This window comes from Symphalangus syndactylus, chromosome 3 (genome assembly GCF_028878055.3).
Source record: "Symphalangus syndactylus isolate Jambi chromosome 3, NHGRI_mSymSyn1-v2.1_pri, whole genome shotgun sequence".
Lineage (NCBI taxonomy): Eukaryota > Metazoa > Chordata > Mammalia > Primates > Hylobatidae > Symphalangus > Symphalangus syndactylus.
The window spans coordinates 7,436,657-7,455,406 of record NC_072425.2 but is presented as its reverse complement, the minus strand read 5'-3'; the positions used below and the strand labels follow the sequence as shown (position 1 = coordinate 7,455,406).

The 18,750-nt window shown below is 60.8% G+C and overlaps 2 protein-coding genes across 12 annotated transcripts in view; both read right to left on the bottom strand.

Moving 5' to 3' along the window:
* EXD3 (exonuclease 3'-5' domain containing 3) overlaps positions 1 to 18,750 on the bottom strand; it is a 113,097-nt gene that overhangs the window by 69,722 nt on the left and 24,625 nt on the right. For 10 of the 11 annotated variants that reach the window (XM_055270181.2, XM_055270187.2, XM_055270191.2 and 7 more), the window contains exons 2-3: positions 14,418 to 14,519; positions 1,825 to 1,889 (exon numbers count right to left, since the gene is read on the bottom strand). In XM_055270181.2, the coding sequence (XP_055126156.1) occupies positions 1,825 to 1,889; positions 14,418 to 14,472 (120 nt within the window). In that variant the 5' untranslated portion in view covers positions 14,473 to 14,519. Of the gene's footprint in view, positions 1 to 1,824; positions 1,890 to 14,417; positions 14,520 to 18,750 lie in introns of those variants that run through there. The other variant, XM_055270188.1, reaches the window with a different exon arrangement.
* LOC134736264 (uncharacterized) lies at positions 9,085 to 13,438 on the bottom strand. The gene has a single exon (XM_063636661.1). The coding sequence runs from the start codon at positions 12,712 to 12,714 to the stop codon at positions 10,894 to 10,896; it is 1,821 nt and encodes a 606-aa protein (XP_063492731.1). The 5' UTR covers positions 12,715 to 13,438; the 3' UTR covers positions 9,085 to 10,893.

Sequence of the window (18,750 nt, the reverse complement as noted above, 5' to 3'; positions counted from 1 at the left end):
GAGATCGCACCACTGCACTTCAGTCCAGGTGACAGAGCAAGGCTCCATCTCAAAAAAAAAAAAAAAAAGGACAAGAACACCCCACCACAGGCTGCTGGGCAGGGGGGCTGGGAAGGGCCCAATGAACCAGGGGAGCCCCACTTTGGAACTGCATCTACTCCAGGCCCTCACCCCGCTCCAGCCCTGCCTCCTCCTCCTGCCCGTCTCCCAGGTTGCTCTCACCCACCCAGTGTGCTGGCTCCTCTCTCACTTTAGAGGAACACCCAAGCCCTCCCAGACCGCCAACAGTCCCGTTGCCCTCTTTATATTGCAGACTGCCCCAAGGAGTTCTCCAAAATCCTGGTCTTCATCTCCCTCCTCTGGGGGCACCCGGTGTCTGTGCCACCATATGGGGGTCCCCAGGACCTCCATGTGCAGCCAGCTGTAGGGTTGGGCTTCTCCTCAGCACCCAGGACCCCATCTTCAAGGCTCCTGGCCCACCCAGGGCCACTGGGCAAGTGGCATTCGCCAGCTTGCTGGAATCCGGGAATGTGACGGAGGCGCGAGGAGGTGAGAGCACAAGGAGGAGGTGAGGTCGCGGGGAGGAGGTGAGGTCGCGGGGAGGAGGTGAGGTCGTGGGGAGGAGGTGAGGTCGTGGGGAGGAGGTGAGGTCGTGGGGAGGAGGTGAGGTCGCGGGGAGGAGGTGAGGTCGTGGGGAGGAGGTGAGGTCGTGGGGAGGAGGTGAGGTCGTGGGGAGGAGGTGAGGTCGCGGGGAGGAGGTGAGGTCGCGGGGAGGAGGTGAGGGCGTGCGGAGGAGGTGAGGGCACAGACACAGTCCCCCCATGAAGATGAAATGTGTGACGGCCTCACGACTGTCAGCAGAGCCCGAAGCAGATCGCAGCCCTGTCTGTGTAGAAACAAGCGCTGCTCAAAGGAGATGCCAGGACGAACGTCAGGACATAGGGAGGAAAGGACAGTGGAACCCCACAACTCAGACACATGGGGGGCGGAGGGCGGGACCGGGGAGGCTCACACCACACACGCAGGTGCCAGAGAGCCAGGGAGACAGCGTCACAGACGAAGGTCCGACAAGAGAGCCTGGAAACGGAACGACAGAGGGAAATCTCAAAAGCAAGGACAGAGATTCACAAGCTGGAGGCCCACGAAGCCACCGAGCTGATGGACAAACGAAAGCTGGAGAGGCGGGTGCAGGAGAGAGGCAGACCCAGGAGCAGGCAGTGCTGGGGCTGGGGTCGGAGGGCATCCCCCGGGCCTGCAGGAGCGACCTCGGGCCAGCGGACGTGGCACTCAGGACTTGGCAGCCTCTCGTGCACAGGCCATTGCCACTAAGGAGGCAGAATCCGCGTCTGCCCCACAGGTGGCCGGCCCTCCCTCTGCAGCCTCTCCCCTGGCCACTCCCACCCAGCCTCCTGCCCTGCTCAAGTCCCACCCCTTCCTAAGGCTTCCCTGTCCTGGACACCTGCCCCAATGGCCACCCGGGCCTGGGTGCTCTGGCGGTGGCAGGACGGGGCCTGAGGCCTGGCAGTGCTGGCGACAGCTGTGTCCCTGCAGGGAAGTGGCCCCTGCGCCTCCCAGAGGTGACCTCAGAGGGGCTGCTGGAGCCAGGCAGTGCCTTTACCACCCTGGGGACTTGAGGAAGACCGCCCCGTGCCCCACACAGGCCACCCTGGAGGCAGTCTGGGGCAGCCGCTGCCGCAGGACCCCCTGGCCGTGGGGGGTTGTGCAGCTTCCTGACCAGGAAGGCCTCCTGTTAGGCCAGTCTCTGCCCAACAGGCAGTTCTGCCGGCTGTGACTCCGCCCCCAGTGGCTGCCACGTCCACTCACCTGCTGCCGCTCCCGCGTGGACCACAGGGTTTGCAGGGCCTGCAGGAGCAGGAGGGGGTCCTGGCCTGTGGAGACAAGATAACAGCCGTGGGAGAGGCAGGTGCAGGGGCTATGGCACAGCCCGCGGGGAAGTCCCTCCCACTGACCCGCAATGCCCGGGGCTCCTCTGGACCTGGGGGGCTGGGAACCCTCCCCACCTCTGTCCGGCACACACACAACACACCCGCCAGGTGCGGCAGCACCCACTCTGGCCCAACCTCACCCCTGTCCCTTCCCTGTGGCCCGTGGCCGCCCATCCAGCTGAGTCCGCCCGGCAGCACTTCAGCCACGCTCAGCCCTGGGAGCCTCGTCTTTCAGCTCCCGTCGCAGGGCAGCCCTCGTGGGCCTAAGCCTCTACCTGCTCTGCCCGGCACCCTCGGCAACCTCATCAGCATCTTCTTGCCCAAACCCTGCACCACAGTCCTGGCACCACGAGGACCCCAAGCCCCTGCCCTCTTTAGGTTTCGGTCCCTGGCCTTCCCGTGACGCCCCCTCCCTCCAGCCCCGCCTGGGAGGCCCCCCACCTCACTGTGCAAGCTCTGCAGCAAAAGTGCCAACCAAAGACACTGCTCCACACAGACAGAGCCACCAGAGCGAGACCCGAGGGAGGTTTCCAGACAGAACCTGGGGGCTGCGTGGCTTGGCTTGGAGGCCGGTGGTGCAGGGGAGTGGGGACCCACCCGGGCCTGGTCACATGGTAGGGTCAGGGTCGGAGGCCAGGGAGGGGCGGGTGCCAGCAGGGACTCCACAGGAGAGGCCTGAGGACAGGAGCCTGGGTGGATTCCGCAGTGAACTCCCCCTGGACCTGGGGGGCTGTGGAAGCTGCTGGGCCCCCCTGGAGGGCAGGACGGGAACAGGGAAGGCCCCGTGTTGCTGCGAGGGAGGCTGAGGACTCACATGAGATCAGATCAGACCTCAGCAGCTGGATTCTGCCACACACGCCAGAGGAGCGTGTGTGACGGGGGTCACCCCGGAGAGCCAGGCTGACTTAACACGAGAGCCCAAGGGTGTGATTCAGCCCAGGACCGGAACGGAGGAGAGAACCACGCGGCCCTTTTGGTAGACACAGAGCAAGTGTTCTAAAATTCAGTTCAGCTCATAATTTAAGAAATAACTCGCCTGGGACGGGCAGGGAGCGCCCTGAACTGGGTAAAAGCCATGGGCGAGTGTGAGGCGTGGCGCTCAGGGCAGTGCGTGAGGACACCACAGCCCAGCCTGGAGCCATCTCACGCAGGTGGCATCCAATGCGGAAGGAAAAACAGAAACGTCAGGACCCGCCAACAATGTGATTGATTACGCAGAAAGCCACAAAGGATCAAAACTACGCCGTTAGAATTAACCAATGGGTTCGGCATCAATGCTCAGCACAAGCCAAAATGAGAAAATCAGCAACAAACAGAAATGGCCATTTCAAAAATCACAACAGCATCAGCAATGTCAGATTCCCCGGGAGAAATGTAACAAAAGCAGCTTATGCAAAACGAAACCCGGCTGGCTGCCATCTCAGCACTGTGGGAGGCCGAGGCAGGTGGATCATTTGAGGTCAGGAGTTCGAGACCAGCTTGGCCAATGTGGTGAGACACTATCTCTACTAAAAATACAAAAACTAGCTGAGTGTGGTGGCGGGTACCTGTAATCCCAGCTACTCAGGAGGCTGAGGCAGGAGAACAGCATGAACCCAGGAGGCAGAGGTTGCAGTGAGCCGAGATCATGCCACTGCACTCCAGCCTGGGCAAAAGAGTGAGACTCCGTCTCAAAAACAAACAAACAAACAAACAAAAAAAACCCCATAAAACATCGTGGGGCGCTCAGGCTCCACCACTGCGGCTCTGCAGCCACCTGGGCCTGAGTGGCACGGGCCAGCGTTCCTGTCTGCACTCAGAACCGTCCCACCATCGCGCACAGTGTGCCACACACGGAGGCTGAGAACACTCAAATGTCCACTGTAGGAAGACGGAGCAAATGGATCCGCCCTGGGATGATGCCCAGGTAGGGAGGATGTACCCCACCACGTGGCCATGGCAGGCAGTGTGACTGGCCCCGCGTTCTGGGTTCTGCATGCTGGGCATGGCTGGCGATGGGGCCGGGCGGGGCTAGCAACGGAGCTGGGCGGGGCCGGCGATGGGGCCGGGCGGGGCTGGGCAGAGCGTGTTGTGGTGTGTTCACGATCATGTGCCGAGCCGCATTGTGTGCTCTGCGTTCCTTCCTACACGTGGGTTGCACTTAACAACAAACAAAAGAGACTTTTATTTTGTTATTTAATTTAATATTTTATTTAGAGAGGGAGTCTCACTGTCACCCAGGCTGGAGTGCAGTGCTGCGATCTCGGCTCACCGCAACCTCCACCTCTCAGGTTCAAGTGATTCTCGTGCCTCAGCCTCCCGAGTAGCTGGGATTACAGGCGCTCACCACTACGCCTGGCTAATTTTTGTATTTTTAGTAGAGAGGGGTTTTCACCATGTTGGCCAGGCTGGTCTTGAACTCCTGAGCTCAATTGGTCTGTCCACCTCAGCCTCCGAAAGTGCTGGGATGACAGGCGTGAGCCACTGCGCCCAGCCCAGATTTTCTTTTAAAGCAGAGTTTCAGATGTGTGAGATGAGAAAGTTGTGCAGGTGGACAGTGGTGGCGGCTGTGCAGCCACCTGAGTGCACTTAATGCCACTGAGTGCACACAGGAAAGTGGTTAAAATGGTAAATTTCATGTAATGGATATTTCACATATTTTTAAAAGCAGGGTGAAGCTGGGCAAGGTGGCTCACGCTTGTAATCCCAGCACTTTGGGAGGCTAAGGTGGGTGGCTCACTTGAGCCCTGGAGTTTGAGACCAGCCTGGGCAATATAGCAAGACCCCATCTCTACCAAAATAAATAAATAAAATTAGCTGGGCATGGTGGCGCCTGAGGTCCCAGCCACTTGGGAGGCTGGGGTGGGAGCATGGCTGGAGCCTGGGAAGTTGAGGCCGTAGTGAGCCCTGATTGTGCCACTGCCCTCCAGCCTGGGGGACAGAGTGAGAACCTGTCAATCAATCCATCCATCAATAAGCAGGGTGTCCTTATTATTCTTTTTAAGTTTTACCAAATCGAGATCCACCTTTCCAGGTGGGAAGATGGTGATGCCGGCCCTCCCACTCCCCAGTCAGTGTCGCTGGTCTTCACCCTGCTCAGGTCCTGCTGGTTCTGCCCTCCAGGTGGGCAGGGCCTGCCCCCCCCACCTCCCACAGACCTGGGCCACTCCAGCTTCCCAGGGGACTCCCTGCCTTGACACTGTGCCCTCAGACAACACCCAGCCCCGCAGCACGGCACAGCCCTAGCATCCTACAGAAATATGGGGTGGGCCAGGCCACTTCTCTGTGGACTCCACCGTGGCCCCCCAGCCTGGAGAGTCAAAGCCAGGGCCCCCCACATCCTCCCAGCCTCCACCCTCCGTGGGACCTGGACCCTGCCCCTTGGGCCTGAGGCTGCTTCTTGAGCACCCAGCAGCCTGCCCGGAAGCCCCCTCAGCACCCCTGCTCCCTGCTGGCCCCCTCAGCACCCCTGCTCCCTGCCTGGCCCCCGGCCCCTACTCCCTGCCTGGCCCCTGGCCCCTGCCCTTCTGCCTCTGTCGCTTCACTGTGGCCTCAATGCTGAACCCCAGGGCAGTGACCGCCTGGGTCTCCTTCCAGGCCATGGCCAGTGCACGATGGACACCCCACGGTGCCCACCCCAGCCATTCCAGGGCCAGCCGTGCACACATGGTGCTCACAGCCCACGTGACTGGGGAGCCCCGGGGAGCCCTGAGTCTCTCAAGCCAGAGCTGGAGGGACCCGTGGCAGGTGTGGCGGGACAAGTCTCTGCCGTGCCGGGCTCGGACACGGCCACGCTGACACTCATCTCACACAATTGCTGGCTTCCTGTTCGTACAAAAGAAGAAAAACAGGATGTCCAGGGGCGGCTTCTGTCTGAACGAAGAAGACAAGCGAGCTCTGTGAGCCCTGGGGCTCAGCAGTGAGAGGACAGGGTGCCTGGGAGGGACCTGGGGGACACACCCCGCTCAGCACACAGCACCCCATGCACCCCAACTCAGGGAGACCACGCAGGGGCACAGGGTCCGAGAAGGGCGGGTGGGGCTTGGAGCTGACACCGAGGAACCTCCCAGACCCACCCTCTGGCCCAGAAGCCCCGGCCAGCCCTCCCTGAGGTCACCTCCTCCTGCAGCAGCTTCTGGGGCCTTTGGTCCCCAGCGTGGAGGTTCGGCCGGAGCTCCGTGGGTGGCCTCGGCCCCAGCTCCATGGGTGGCCTCGGCCCCCACCTCCACATCCAGGCCCAAGTTCACTGAATTCGCCAAGTTCATCAGCGCCGCACCAATGCCTGCAGACAGGCACGTCTAGGACGCTGAGACAGATGGCCCTGGCCAGGAGGCTGACCCCTGACCCCGAACCCCGCTCCTCGGAACCGTGTGGGTGGGGGCAGAGCGGGGCAGCTGTGTATTAGGACACCTAAAAGAAACTCAAGCTCAAGAATAAAAGTCCCACAGTCCCCTGAATGTGGATTCACATCCAAGAGCTGGGCTACTTCTCCCTGGGGGGCTGAATCATGGTCCTTACCCAGCACCAGTGCCCGGTGCCCGCACTGGCTTCCCCCCCAGCCACCCTCCGTAAAACGTGGGGTCGGCCTGAGGGTGTCCAGGCAGAGGCGGCCAGGACGGTTCCACCATCTGTCCCCAGGACGGTTCCCCAACTGACACCCCCGCGCCAGCCGACGGGAGGACGGATGGTTGCAGGGACGCAGGATGGGCAGAACACAGGGACGCCACCCGGCTAACGGGGCTGCCTTCGCCTTGAGACACAGACACGCTTGGGAAACTGTGGGCTGTGGAGTGGACGGCGCCGAAGGCTCTGTTATTCCCGACACTCTACCATAAAGCGGGGGTGAGAAACACGGGGCGCTTTTTATCCACAGGGTTAGGGGCACAGAAGCCCCAGGAACTGAGGCCGACCCCAGCAGCGGACACTGGGCAGGGGACACCAGGCAGCGGATGCTGGGCAGTGGATGCCAGCAGTGGATGTTGGGCAGTGGATGCTGGCAGGGCAGGGGACACCGGGCAGCGGATGCTGGGCAGTGGATACTGGGCAGTGGATGTTGGGCAGTGGATGCTGGGCAGTGGATGCCAGCAGTGGATGTTGGGCAGTGGATGCTGGCAGGGCAGGGGACACCGGGCAGCGGATGCTGGGCAGTGGATACTGGGCAGTGGATGTTGGGCAGTGGATGCTGGGCAGTGGATGTTGGGCAGTGGATGTTGGGCAGTGGATGCTGGCAGGGCAGGGGACACCAGGCAGCGGATGTTGGGCAGTGGATGCTGGGCAGTGGATGTTGGGCAGTGGATGCTGGGCAGTGGATGCTGGGCAGTGGATGTTGGGCAGTGGATGCTGGGCAGTGGATGCTGGCAGGGGACACCCGGCCTCAGGGCAGGAAGTCTGTGACGTGGTCTTCACAAGCCCACGAGTGGGTCTCCCCTGCAGCCGGCTCTCCTCTTGGGGCCTGGGTCACAAAGCTCACGGCCCGTCTCCAAGGCCGTCCCACACCTGCCAGCAGCATCAGACCCCGCGGCACTGAGTGTAGAAGAGCCCGGCCGTCCAGACCAGACCCCACGCGCTGTGGTGACCTGAATGCCCACGGGTCCGGGCACCTGCTATCAGCGCAGCGCCCTGCCTGGGTCAGCCCTCTGACCGCCTATGAACAGCAGAAAGGGCCAGCCCACGGCCTCAGCTCCCCTCAGAGACCCCATGGCACCTCCCACAGGCATGTCCTGAGAGGCCGCGCCCACCCACCATGCACTGGGGCCTCCGTCCCTCTGCCGTGAGTTTGTGTCCTGGTGGCCTTCTGACCTCCGGGGACAGCTGAGACGGGGCCACCCCCTCCAGCCCAACCATCTCTGGTCTCGGATTCCACCCACATCTGCCTGTGCTCCGCTGCAGCAGGGCGGGGGACATGATAAGGACGGAGGCGGCAACAAGACCCCAAGCCCGGCAGGCAGCATGTGCCTCCACCTCGGCTCACCGCAGAGGACCGCCGGCGTCTGGAGAGTGAGGTGAAGGGGGTCCCGGAGGTCCAGCATCTGGCACGGGGCCCCTTGCTCTGTCTGTCAACACAGCGGCCCACAACCCCAGCACAGCACCGCAACCCCAGCACAGCACCGTCTCTCATCCGTCATGGGTCCCCTCACCCTCAGTCCTACTCACTTGCCTCATCCATGAAGCCAGGGCCTTGGAGACAGAACCTGACCCAGCCTGAGCCCAAGCTGCCTCTGCTGGGAAGGCGGGATGAGGGGGAGAGCCCACCGTTCGCTGCTGTGGACCCCACAGGGAGGCAGAGAGGGAAAGGGCGGTACCAGCCCAGGGGGCACGAGGCAGATGCCACTTAGAGACAGTGAGGACATCGAGGTGTTGGGATGCTCGGAGCGAGAGGGACAGAGAGGGACAGTGAGGCCGGCAGGGAGCTGGGACGCTGGGAACCAGGTAGATGCACGCAGAGAGGGACAGAGAGATCCCCAAATTTCATTCTGCAACCGCAGGTCAGAAAATCTGCTGAAGAAAAGATCCTACCTACAACAGAAATCTTGGAAGATGAAATGCCTGTTTTTAAAAAGTAACAGACCCGGCATGGTGGCTCACGCCTGTAATCCCAGCACTCTGGGAGGCCGAGGTGGGCAGATCACCTGAGGTCAGGAGTTCGAGACCAGCCTGGCCAACATGGCGAAACCCCGTCTCGCCAAAATTACCCAAATACAAAAATTACCCAAGTGTGGTGGTGGGTGCCTGTAATCCCAGCTACTCAGGAGGCTGAGGCAGGAGAATCACTTGAACTCGGGAGGCGGAGGTTGCAGTGAGCCGAGGTTGCGCCACTGCACTCCAGCCTGGGTGACAGAGCGAGACTCTGTCAAAAAATAAATAAATAAATAAAAAAGGCCGGGTGCAGTGGCTCACACCTGTAATCCCAGCACTTTGGGAGGCCGAGGCAGGCGGATCATGAGGTCAGGAGATCGAGACCATCCTGGCTAACACGGTGAAACCCCATCTCTACTAAAAAAACACAAAAAATGAGCTGGGCGTGGTGGTGGGCGTCTGTGGTCCCAGCTACTTGGGAGGCTGAGGCAGGAGAATGGCGTGAACCCGGAAGGCGGAGCTTGCAGTGAGCCGAGATCGTGCCACTGCACTCCAGCCTGGGCAACAGAGCAAGACTCCGTCGCAAAAAAAAAATAAATAAATAAATAAAAATTACACAAATAAATAACTAAAAAGATAACAGTATGTTCTGGGTGGTTTTACATAAATTAACTCCTTCAATATTCACACAGAAATGAGGCCCAGTATTGGTGTCAGAATCATCATTCAGATGAGAAAACAGAGAGGTTAGGTAGCGTGGCCCGGTCACACAGTGAGGAAGATGAGCCCTCTCTGCTGGCAGGTGTGGGAGGGCGTTTTCACGGTTTTATGAGGCCAGCTGTGACTTCCCTCCTGTCTCCCTCACGTCACCCTCATGTCACAGCCTGAGGTTTGGCTCCGCAGCCTTGGAGGCAGAGAAAGCGCCACCCCCACTGCCAGCTGGGCCTGGGCAGGCGCCGGGCCAGGCCAGCTCAGCCTCCTTCAGTGGAGCCGAGGAGAGAAAGGCCCCGGGGGCCTCCTGGCCAGGTCAAGGCCAGTGGACGCTGAGGGCAGGGGGCGAGGACACAGTGAGGGTGGCCCAGAGGCTGCCAAAAAGTGCCTGTGACCTCGTCGTGGGACTGGGACAAGCCCGTCCCCAGGGTCCTGGAGGCGGATCTGGTGCCCACACCTCTGGGGCACCCATGGTGGGGTGGAGGTGGCCTGCTCGGCATGGAGAGGGGCAGGGCGGCCTCGGCAGCTTCTCCTTTCCCTGCTCCCAGCAGGGCCTTGGCTGCTGCCCTTCCTCAAGTGTCCCCACGTCCACCCACAGCCACAGCCCACCAGTGAGGCCGCTGAGAGGGAGGCGTCTCCAGGAACCTGCGCATTCACTGTGCATTACGAGAGCGGCATGTGCTCATCATGGTGCTTCGTAGGCAAAGTGGCCTCTCCTGCGGGCCCCGCCCTGTTCCCTGCCGTGTCCACGCTGGGTGGGTGCTGAGGAGCCCGTCTGGAGTGTGGACGCTGGATGTGAGGCTGGCCATGTCCCCAGCCCCAGGCACCTCAGCAGGCCCAAGCTGTAGGGCAGGGGCCTCCTCCGGGAAGCCAGGGCAGCCTCAGCCTTGGAGGCTCCCATTGTCTGGAGCCCAGCAAGACCGGGAGGAGCGGCGGATGTGGACGGAAAGGGGACCCAGACCGGCAGGCTTCCTGGAGCTGCTGCATCTGCCAGAGGGCCGGCCTCCCTGCCCCACCCCACCGCCCGCGGGCCCTGGTGCCGAGCCGCAGTTCACTGCCGTCTGTGGAACTCTGAATTTCCCAAGGAAGGCTCAAGCGCCGCCTGGAAACTCCGAACCAGGTGGACGTGGGCAACGTGGCCTTTCTGACCTCAACTGCGCCTGATCGTGCAAAAGCTGAAGGTTTTTATTTTTCTTGAGATGGAGTCTCGCTCTGTCCCCCAGGCTAGAGTGCAATGACACGACCTCGGCTCACTGGAACCTCCGCCTCCTGGGTTCAAGCAGTTCTCCTGCCTCAGCCTCCCGAGTAGCTGGGACTACAGGCGCCCGCCACCATGTCCAGCTAATTTTTGTATTTTTAGTAGAGATGGAGTTTCACCATGTTGGCCAGGATGGTCTCGATCTTCTGACCTCGTGATACTCCCGCCTCGACCTCCCACAGTACTGGGATTACAGGCGTGAGCCACCGCACCTGGCCAAGGCTGAAGTTTTAGGAGGAAAGGAATCTGTGAGCGCAGTGGACGTTTGGATGGAGAATGTTTCCTGGCCTCGGGGGAGGGAGAGAGCTCAGCCCCCTTCTCCTGTCCCCTGACGATGTCTCCTGACCCGGTGCGGGAGGGCCTCTCTAGAACAGGCCAGAGGTGGCCACGTGGACTCTCCCCCCATGACCTGGACCAGGCACTCTACCTAAAAGGACAAACCCAGGCCTGGCTGTCAGGGGCAGCGTCCCAGGGGCTACAGACACGGATGTCCTGCTCGGTGACCAGGGTGGCACGGACAGGTGTCCAGGCAGCGAGGCGGGGCCAGCACAGGGGCCAGCACACCTCCCGGGAAGAAGCTGACCCAGAGCCTGAGTAGGGGAGCCCACTGGGAGGGTTGAGCTGGGGCCTCTTGTGGGGCTGGCCTTGTTGACAGAGCTGGACACTAACCACGTAAGGGCAGATGCCTAACGCGGCACAGGAAGGATGGGGGGATGTGGCCATTCCAGGAGGCGCCAGACTGTTCCAGAGGGCACTGTGTCTGTCCCAGGGAGCACCAGGCTGTTCCAGGGGGGGCCTTGTCTGCTCCAGAGGGCGCCGAGGCTGTTCCGGGGGCTCTGTGTCTGTTCTGGGGGGACCGTGTCTGTTCCAGGGAGCACCAGGCTGTTCCAGGGGAGGCCATGTCTGTTCTGGGGGCGCCAAGGCTGTTCCGGGGGGCGCCAAGGCTGTTCCAGGGGGCATCGAGGCTGTTCCAGGGAGTGCCATGTCTGTTCCGGGGGCGCTGAGGCTGTTCCGGGGGGCGCCATGTCCGTTCCAGGGGGTGCCGAGGCTGTTCCAGGGGGTGCCGAGGCTGTTCTGGGGGGTGCCGAGGCTGTTCCGGGGAGTGCCATGTCTGTTCTGGGCACGCCGAGGCTGTTCCAGGGGAGCCAAGGCTGTTCCAGGGAGTGGCATGTCTGTTCCGGGGAGCGCCATGTCTGTTCCAGGGAGCGCCATGTCTGTTCCAGGGAGCACCATGTCTGTTCCAGGGGGCGCCGAGGCTGTTCCAGGGAGTGGCATGTCTGTTCCAGGGGGTGTCGAGGCTGTTCTGGGGAGTGCCACGTCCGTTCCGGGGGTGCCGAGGCTGTTCCGGGGAGTGCCATGTCTGTTCCAGGGAGTGCCATGTCTGTTCCGGGGAGTGCCATGTCTGTTCAGGGGAGTGCCATGTCTGTTCCGGGGGGCGCCAAGGCTGTTCCAGGAGGTGCCAAGGCTGTTCCGGGGAGTGCCATGTCTGTTCCAGGGGGCACCGAGGCTGTTCTGGGGAGTGCCATGTCTGTTCCAGGGGGTGCCGAGGCTGTTCTGGGGAGTGCCATGTCTGTTCCGGGGGCGCCGAGGCTGTTCCGGGGAGTGCCATGTCTGTTCCAGGGGTCGCCGAGGCTGTTCCGGGGGGCGCCGAGGCTGTTCCGGGGAGTGCCATGTCTGTTCCAGGAGACGCCGAGGCTGTTCCAGGGAGTGCCATGTCCGTTCCAGGGGGCGCTGAGGCTGTTCCGGGGAGCGCCATGTCCGTTCCAGGGAGTGCCATGTCTGTTCCAGGGAGTGCCATGTCTGTTCCAGGAGGCGCCGAGGCTGTTCCGGGGAGCACCATGTCTGCTCCAGGAGACGCCGAGGCTGTTCCAGGGAGTGCCATGTCCGTTCCAGGGGGCGCTGAGGCTGTTCCGGGGAGTGCCATGTCTGTTCCAGGAGGCGCCGAGGCTGTTCCGGGGAGCGCCATGTCTGTTCCAGGAGACGCCGAGGCTGTTCCAGGGAGTGCCATGTCCGTTCCAGGGGGCGCTGAGGCTGTTCCGGGGAGTGCCATGTCTGTTCCAGGGGGCGCCAAGGCTGTTCCGGGGAGCGCCATGTCCGTTCCAGGGAGTGCCATGTCTGTTCCAGGAGACGCCGAGGCTGTTCCAGGGAGTGCCATGTCTGTTCCGGGCACGCCGAGGCTGTTCCGGGGGGCGCTGAGGCTGTTCCGGGGACCCTGCTAGCTGGGGTGTTGCACTTTGAAGACATCCCACTCTGCTTAGGTGGAGAAAAGGCTGTAGAAGCCCGTGGGTGCCTGTGCAGGGAGAGTCAGCTCTGTGCTGAGGCGAAGCCAGGGTCCCATGCACTCCCCGGCCCTGAGGGCGGTCTCTCCAGGGGAGGTAACGGCCTCATCCCACACAGGTGCAGGGCTGGGGCCCACAGATGACCTCAGAGGAGGTGGTGGATGAACGGAAGGGTGAGGGGGTCTGGGCCCATCCCCAGAGGGACAGGTGTGTGGTCAGGGTACCACAGGACAGCCAGGGTTGTGCCTGCTGAGGGGGCCACATCCACACCAACCCCTGCCCAGCTCAGAGGTGGCCCCTCCCCGAGCACGCGGTGACCTGGCTACATCAGGGAAGGCGACATGCCTGGAGGTGCCCCCACAGCCCTCAGCATCCACTGGGACACAGAAGAGGAAGGCAGAGAGGAAGCCCCTGGAGGGGTCCAAGGCCCGAGGAGGCAGCTGCGTGGGATAGGGAAACTGAGGCAGAGAGCCTGGGCCGCTGCCACGTGGGAGCGGGGCTTTCACAGGGGAGAGGCCATGGCCATGCCCCATGGAGGGGCTGCCAGGCAGGGCATATGCAGGGTGGGCCTGGGCAGAGGCCAGGGGGCGGTGAGTGAAAAGGCAGGAAACCCACAACAAACTGGGGGTCTGCAGCCCAGGGCGAGGCAGCCGAGCCAGGGCCTTACAGCTCTCACTGCTATTTACAAGGACTGCAGGGTGAAGGACATGAAGGGGCCCCGGCCCCCCCTTCCCACCCTCTGCCCACAAAGCCACGGCCCTGGACAGCTCCCATTGGGGCCGAGCCCCTTCCAGGAGGCTTCCCGCCCCGGCCCGTCCTCGGCACAGACAGCAGCTGAGGCTTGGGCTGACCCCTCTGGCACTAGGCAGCTCCACTCCTTCCCAGCCTCCGTTTCCCCAACCCCGGCCTCCCAGCCTGCACTTCCCTAACCCCGGCCTCCCAGCCTCCGCTTCCCTAACCCCGGCCCCGTCTTCAACTTGCAGGGTCTCGATCTGTAGGAACAGGAGGGAGGGAGGCTGCATCTCCCCTCGGGCTGTTTATCCTCAGCACTGAATCTGCCAGGGCAGCTGAGCGGGGATGCGGCCTCCCCGGCTTTGCCCGCAGGGGAAGGCGCCTCTCATTTCTCTTTTTTAACCTGAAAAAGCTGCTGGGAAGGCAGATGTTCTTCTTAACTCCAAGGGATGAAAAATGCCTCAGTTTAAAAAACTAGGAACCCTGAAGGCCACCATGGAACCGCCCGAGACCCAAGAGGCTGTGGGTTCCCTGAGCCCCAGGAGGCGGCGCTGAGCCCCCAAGGGGATTTCGGGCCCTCCGCCTGGCACCCCGAGGGACAGAGGGGACCAGAGCTCCCGCCTCCGCGGCCAGCCCTGAGCGGCTGCACTGTCCCTGCCACCTCCCCCGGATCCTGTCACAGGCCCAGCACCAGGCCACGCACGCTGGGGCCCAAGGAGGCGGCCTGTCCCGACCCCCAACGACAGCAAGGCCACACTGGGGCCTCTGGACTCACAGGGTCCCAAGCCATGGACACTGTAGAGAGGCCGGCAGCTAGGGGCCAGCCGCCTGGCCCTCGTCACCAAGTACAGAGTGGGCGCCACCACCCCCCATGCGCCCCCACGCACCTCCCCCCACAGCCCCAGGGAGACTCGGCACCATCAGGCTCAGACTCACCCGTGCGGCGGCGCTCGCCAGCGGCAGGGTCACCAGTGGGGTCTCCTAGGTCCATCGTCAGGGCCGGGCCGAGGACGCTGGCAGGCGGCTAGGAACGAGGATCTGCAGAAACAGATGATCAGGTGGGGCCCCTGAATGAAGAGCCCACTGCAACAGGCAGCCGCGCGGAGCCCACGCCCGTAGCCCCTGGAGGTGGTGGAGGGACCCGGTGCCTGGGGGCGGCCCAAGTGGGACCCCCAGTCGCTGAGCATAGCTGGCAGCTCCACACTCCTCTCCCAGCTGGGGTGACGGCTGCCAAGTTTGGACCCTGCATTCCAGTTCCCTGCCAAACCGTCCCAGCTTTCAGCAGGGAGGGCAGGGGGTGGGAGGGGCCCGGGGGGGGCACAGTAGACAGACCCTCGTGGGCGTGCAGAGGGGCCTGTTCTTGAGGACAGCGTGACCCCCCTTGCCATGTCCCCCTCAGGCTGTGTGTCCTGCCCCTGAGGGAGCCACATGGGACAGAGGTGCTGTCCTCCAGAGGGCAAGGGCGTGGGCAGGACCAGGGACCTCGGAGCGACGCCCTCAAGGCTGACCCAGCACGCGGCTCTGTTAGAATCCAGGCGGCCACTGACAGCTCTCATCCCAGGCAGGCCTCAGCCTCCCTCAGAGTGCCTTTTTTTCTTTTTTTTCTTTTTCTTTCTTTTTTGTGGAGACAGAGTCTCTCTGCGATGCCCAGGCTGGAGTGCAGTGGGGCGATCTCAGCTCACTGCAACCTCTGCCTCCCGGGTTCAAGCAATTCCCCTGTCTCAGCCTCCCCAGGAGCTGGGATTACAGGTACTCACCATCATGCCTGGCTAATTTTTGTATTTTTAGTGGAGACGGGGTTTCACCATGTTGGTCAGGCTGGTCTCGAACTCCTGACCTCAGGTGATCCGCCTGCCTCGGCCTCCCAAAGTGCTGGGACTACAGGCGTGAGCCACCGCTCCTGGCCCCGGGAGTGTTTTTGATGCAAAACCCTCATCTACACTTACGAGGGTTACCCTTCTCCTTCAATCTGCTTACACAAGGCTGCATAAAAAGACTTTCTTTGAGTGCATAGCTTTAGTTTGAATCACACACAGCAGTTACACAAAGCTCAGCATGTGAACCCCGAATCCTAACACAGGCATGCAGGAGAGAGCTGTGCTGCCCTCCCCCAGGCAGCCCTCACAGCAGCCATTCCCGGGGAGACGGACCTGTGTGTTTCTCAGCCACACGCAGCACAGTCACTTCTTGGCCTTCAGTTTTACACGTTACCGACAGCTCCGCCCAGACAGGGTAAGAATCTGTCTTACCTGCTGGCCAACACGCACCCCTAAACACACAACAATACAACCTCCTAAAAAAGGTTATGTGGACATCATCTGTGGACTCAGGACTGACAGAGGCCGTTCCCAGCTGTGTCATGTGAAGGTTAGGATGCCTTTTCCTTTCTCACGTGGGCTGCTCCAGACTCCTGCTCCGCCATGGGGAGGGACTGCGTCTCTCCCACCGCAAACGATGTAAAACTGGATGATATATCTTAGGAAACCAGTTTCTGGACAACAGGCAGTGTGAGGCCGCATTTCCTGGCAGCAGCCAGTGCCCAAGGCAGCCCCAGGACAGCTGCTCCCCACGCTGGAGCCCGGGCTGGGTACAGTGTCCCACCACGCCGAGGGGGCTGCTGGGGAACGCACACCTGCAGGAGGGGCTGCTGGGGCAGCACGCGTGTGGGCAGGAGGACCCCCGAGCCTCCCAGGACCCGTGGCCCCAGGGCTGAGAATACAGTGGAGATACTGGAGGCCACACAGCGCCCGACACACTGCAGTCCAACCCAGCCAAGAGGAAGGTCCCCATCAACACACAACCAGGACCAGACGGCCACAGCTGAAGACCACGCTGAGAGGAAGGCCTGCTCCAGATCCTCCCGCCAGATCCAGACCAAGCCCGCGAAAGCTGGAGGACAGATCCAGACCAAGCCCGTGAAAGCCGGAGAAAGTCAAGTCCCACCCAGCTTCGGAAGCTTGAGAAAGGCCCTGGGGTCTCTGAAGAGCCCCTGACAAAATGTCAAGACACAACCCCAAGTTCAAGGGACTCAGCCAGAAGCTGAACAGCCACCGGAGCAAAAAACGACGCTCTTCAGAGGATGAGACCTAAATCCAGAGTTTCCACAATGGATAATTCATGAAACTCAGTGCATAATAAAAATCACAAGACCTAAAAAGACTCCAGAAAATATGACCCATAAACAAGCAGAAAAACACAAAAAACAGAGAACAGAAAGCAACTTGGAGGAAGGCCTCAAAGTTACTGGTGTTAGCAAAAACTTTAACACGATTGCAACCGTGTTCACGGAATGAACAGAAAACATGTTCAAACAGTTAAAGGAGGCTGAGCGCAGTTTGGGAGGCTGAGGCGGGAAGATCGCTTGAGCCCAGGAGTTTGAGACCATCCTAGGCAACATGGTCAAACTCTGTACAAAAAAATTAAAAAGTAGCTGGGTGTGGTGGCTCACACCTGTGGTTCCAGCTACTCAGGAAGCTGAAGCAGAAGAGTCGCTGGAGCCCCAGAGATCAAGGCTGCAGTAAGCCGAGATCGCACCACTGCCTTCCAACCTGGGTGACAGAGCGAGACCCTGTCTCAAGAAAAACCCAAAAAACCATGAATAAAGTTAAAAAATATGGTTTTAATGAGTAAAAGGAGAGAAATGAAGATTATATGAAACTACATAAAATAACTAAATGGAAACTCTGCAATAAAAAGTAAATCACGGAAATGTGTTTGACTCAGTGACTGTGCTTCACAGCAGGTGGATGACAGGTGAGTTGGTGAATCTGAAAACAGATCAAAGGAGGACCAGATTGAAAGAACGAGGGGGAAAGACAGAAGGAACTGGCTCCACGGTTCACAGCCGGGTGTCCTCTGTTCCCCTGGTGAACAGCCCTATCTGCAGCACTGCACGCCTGGCTCTGGGGTTCACATGCTTTGTGGACACGCCCATTCCCCAGCCTCTGCCTGCCTTCGTCTGGATGGCTGCACTGAAGCCCTGCTCGCCCTGGACCCCCTTCTCTCTTGTCCCCTGCACTCCCTGAAGTTCACCTCCTAGTTCTAAGGGAGCACCTTTTCCAGGAGCACCTCAGGCAGAACCGCAAGGGAGGAGCACTGAGTATCCCTTTGCTTGTCTGAGAACGTCCCCATGATACATGTGCACCCATGTCCCCGTGACACACAGGCAACCACGTCCCCGTGACACACAGGCAACCACGTCCTTGTGACACACAGGCAACCACGTCCCCAAGACACACAGGCACCCACGTCCCCAAGACACACATGCACCCATGTCCCCAAGACACACGTGCACCCACGTCCCCAAGACACACGTGCACCCACGTCCCCAAGACACACAGGCAACCACGTCCCCATGACACACAGGCAACCACGTCCCCATGACACAGGCACATCCATGTCCCGTGACACACGCACGCTGCACCTCCACTGGAAGCCTGGCTGTGTGTGGCTGTGGGGCAAGGGTCATTCTCCTGGCAGTCATGGTAATGCCCCTCTACTGTCTTCTAGCCTCAGGAGTTGCTGAGAAATCTGATGCCCCTGACTCGAATGCCCGCGTCTTCTGGGGAGACCCCGGGCCGTGGCCGGATCCCAGCAGGATGGACGTGGCGTGGTCCCCTGGGGGCTCTGTGGCCACCCTTCTGCATGTGGCTTCCCGATGCTGTCCTGCCCTCCATGCCCTCAGTTCTGTCCTCAGGAACTCCTGCTGTTTAGAACTTACACTTTCTGGGAATAACTTTGTCTTCTCATCTTTCCTCCTCTGCCTTTTTGGGAGATTTCCTGAACTTATTTTGCAACTCTCTCACTGAATAGTTCATTTCTGCTATCACAAATTTAATACTATCCACGAGTTCTGGTTTTCTGAAGCTTTTTTTGACGGTCTCCTCTCTTATTCCTGGCTTCTTTTCCTACCCCCCGTATTAGTTTATTTCCATGCTGCTGATAAAGACATACCTGAAACTGGGAACAAAAAGAGGTTTAATTGGACTTATGGTTCCACATGGCTGGAGAGGCTTCAGAATCATGGTGGGAGGCGAAAGGCACTTCTTACATGGTGGCGGCAAGAGAAAATGAGAGCCGGGTACAGTGGCTCACTCCTGTAATGTCAGCACTTTGGGAGGCTCAGGCGGGCAGTTCACCTGAGGTCAGGAGTTCATGACCAGCCTGGCCAACATGGCGAAACCTTGTCTTTACTAAAAATACAAAAAGTAGCCAGGCGTGGTGGTGATGCCTCCCAGCTACTCAGGAGGCGGAGGCGGGAGAATCACTT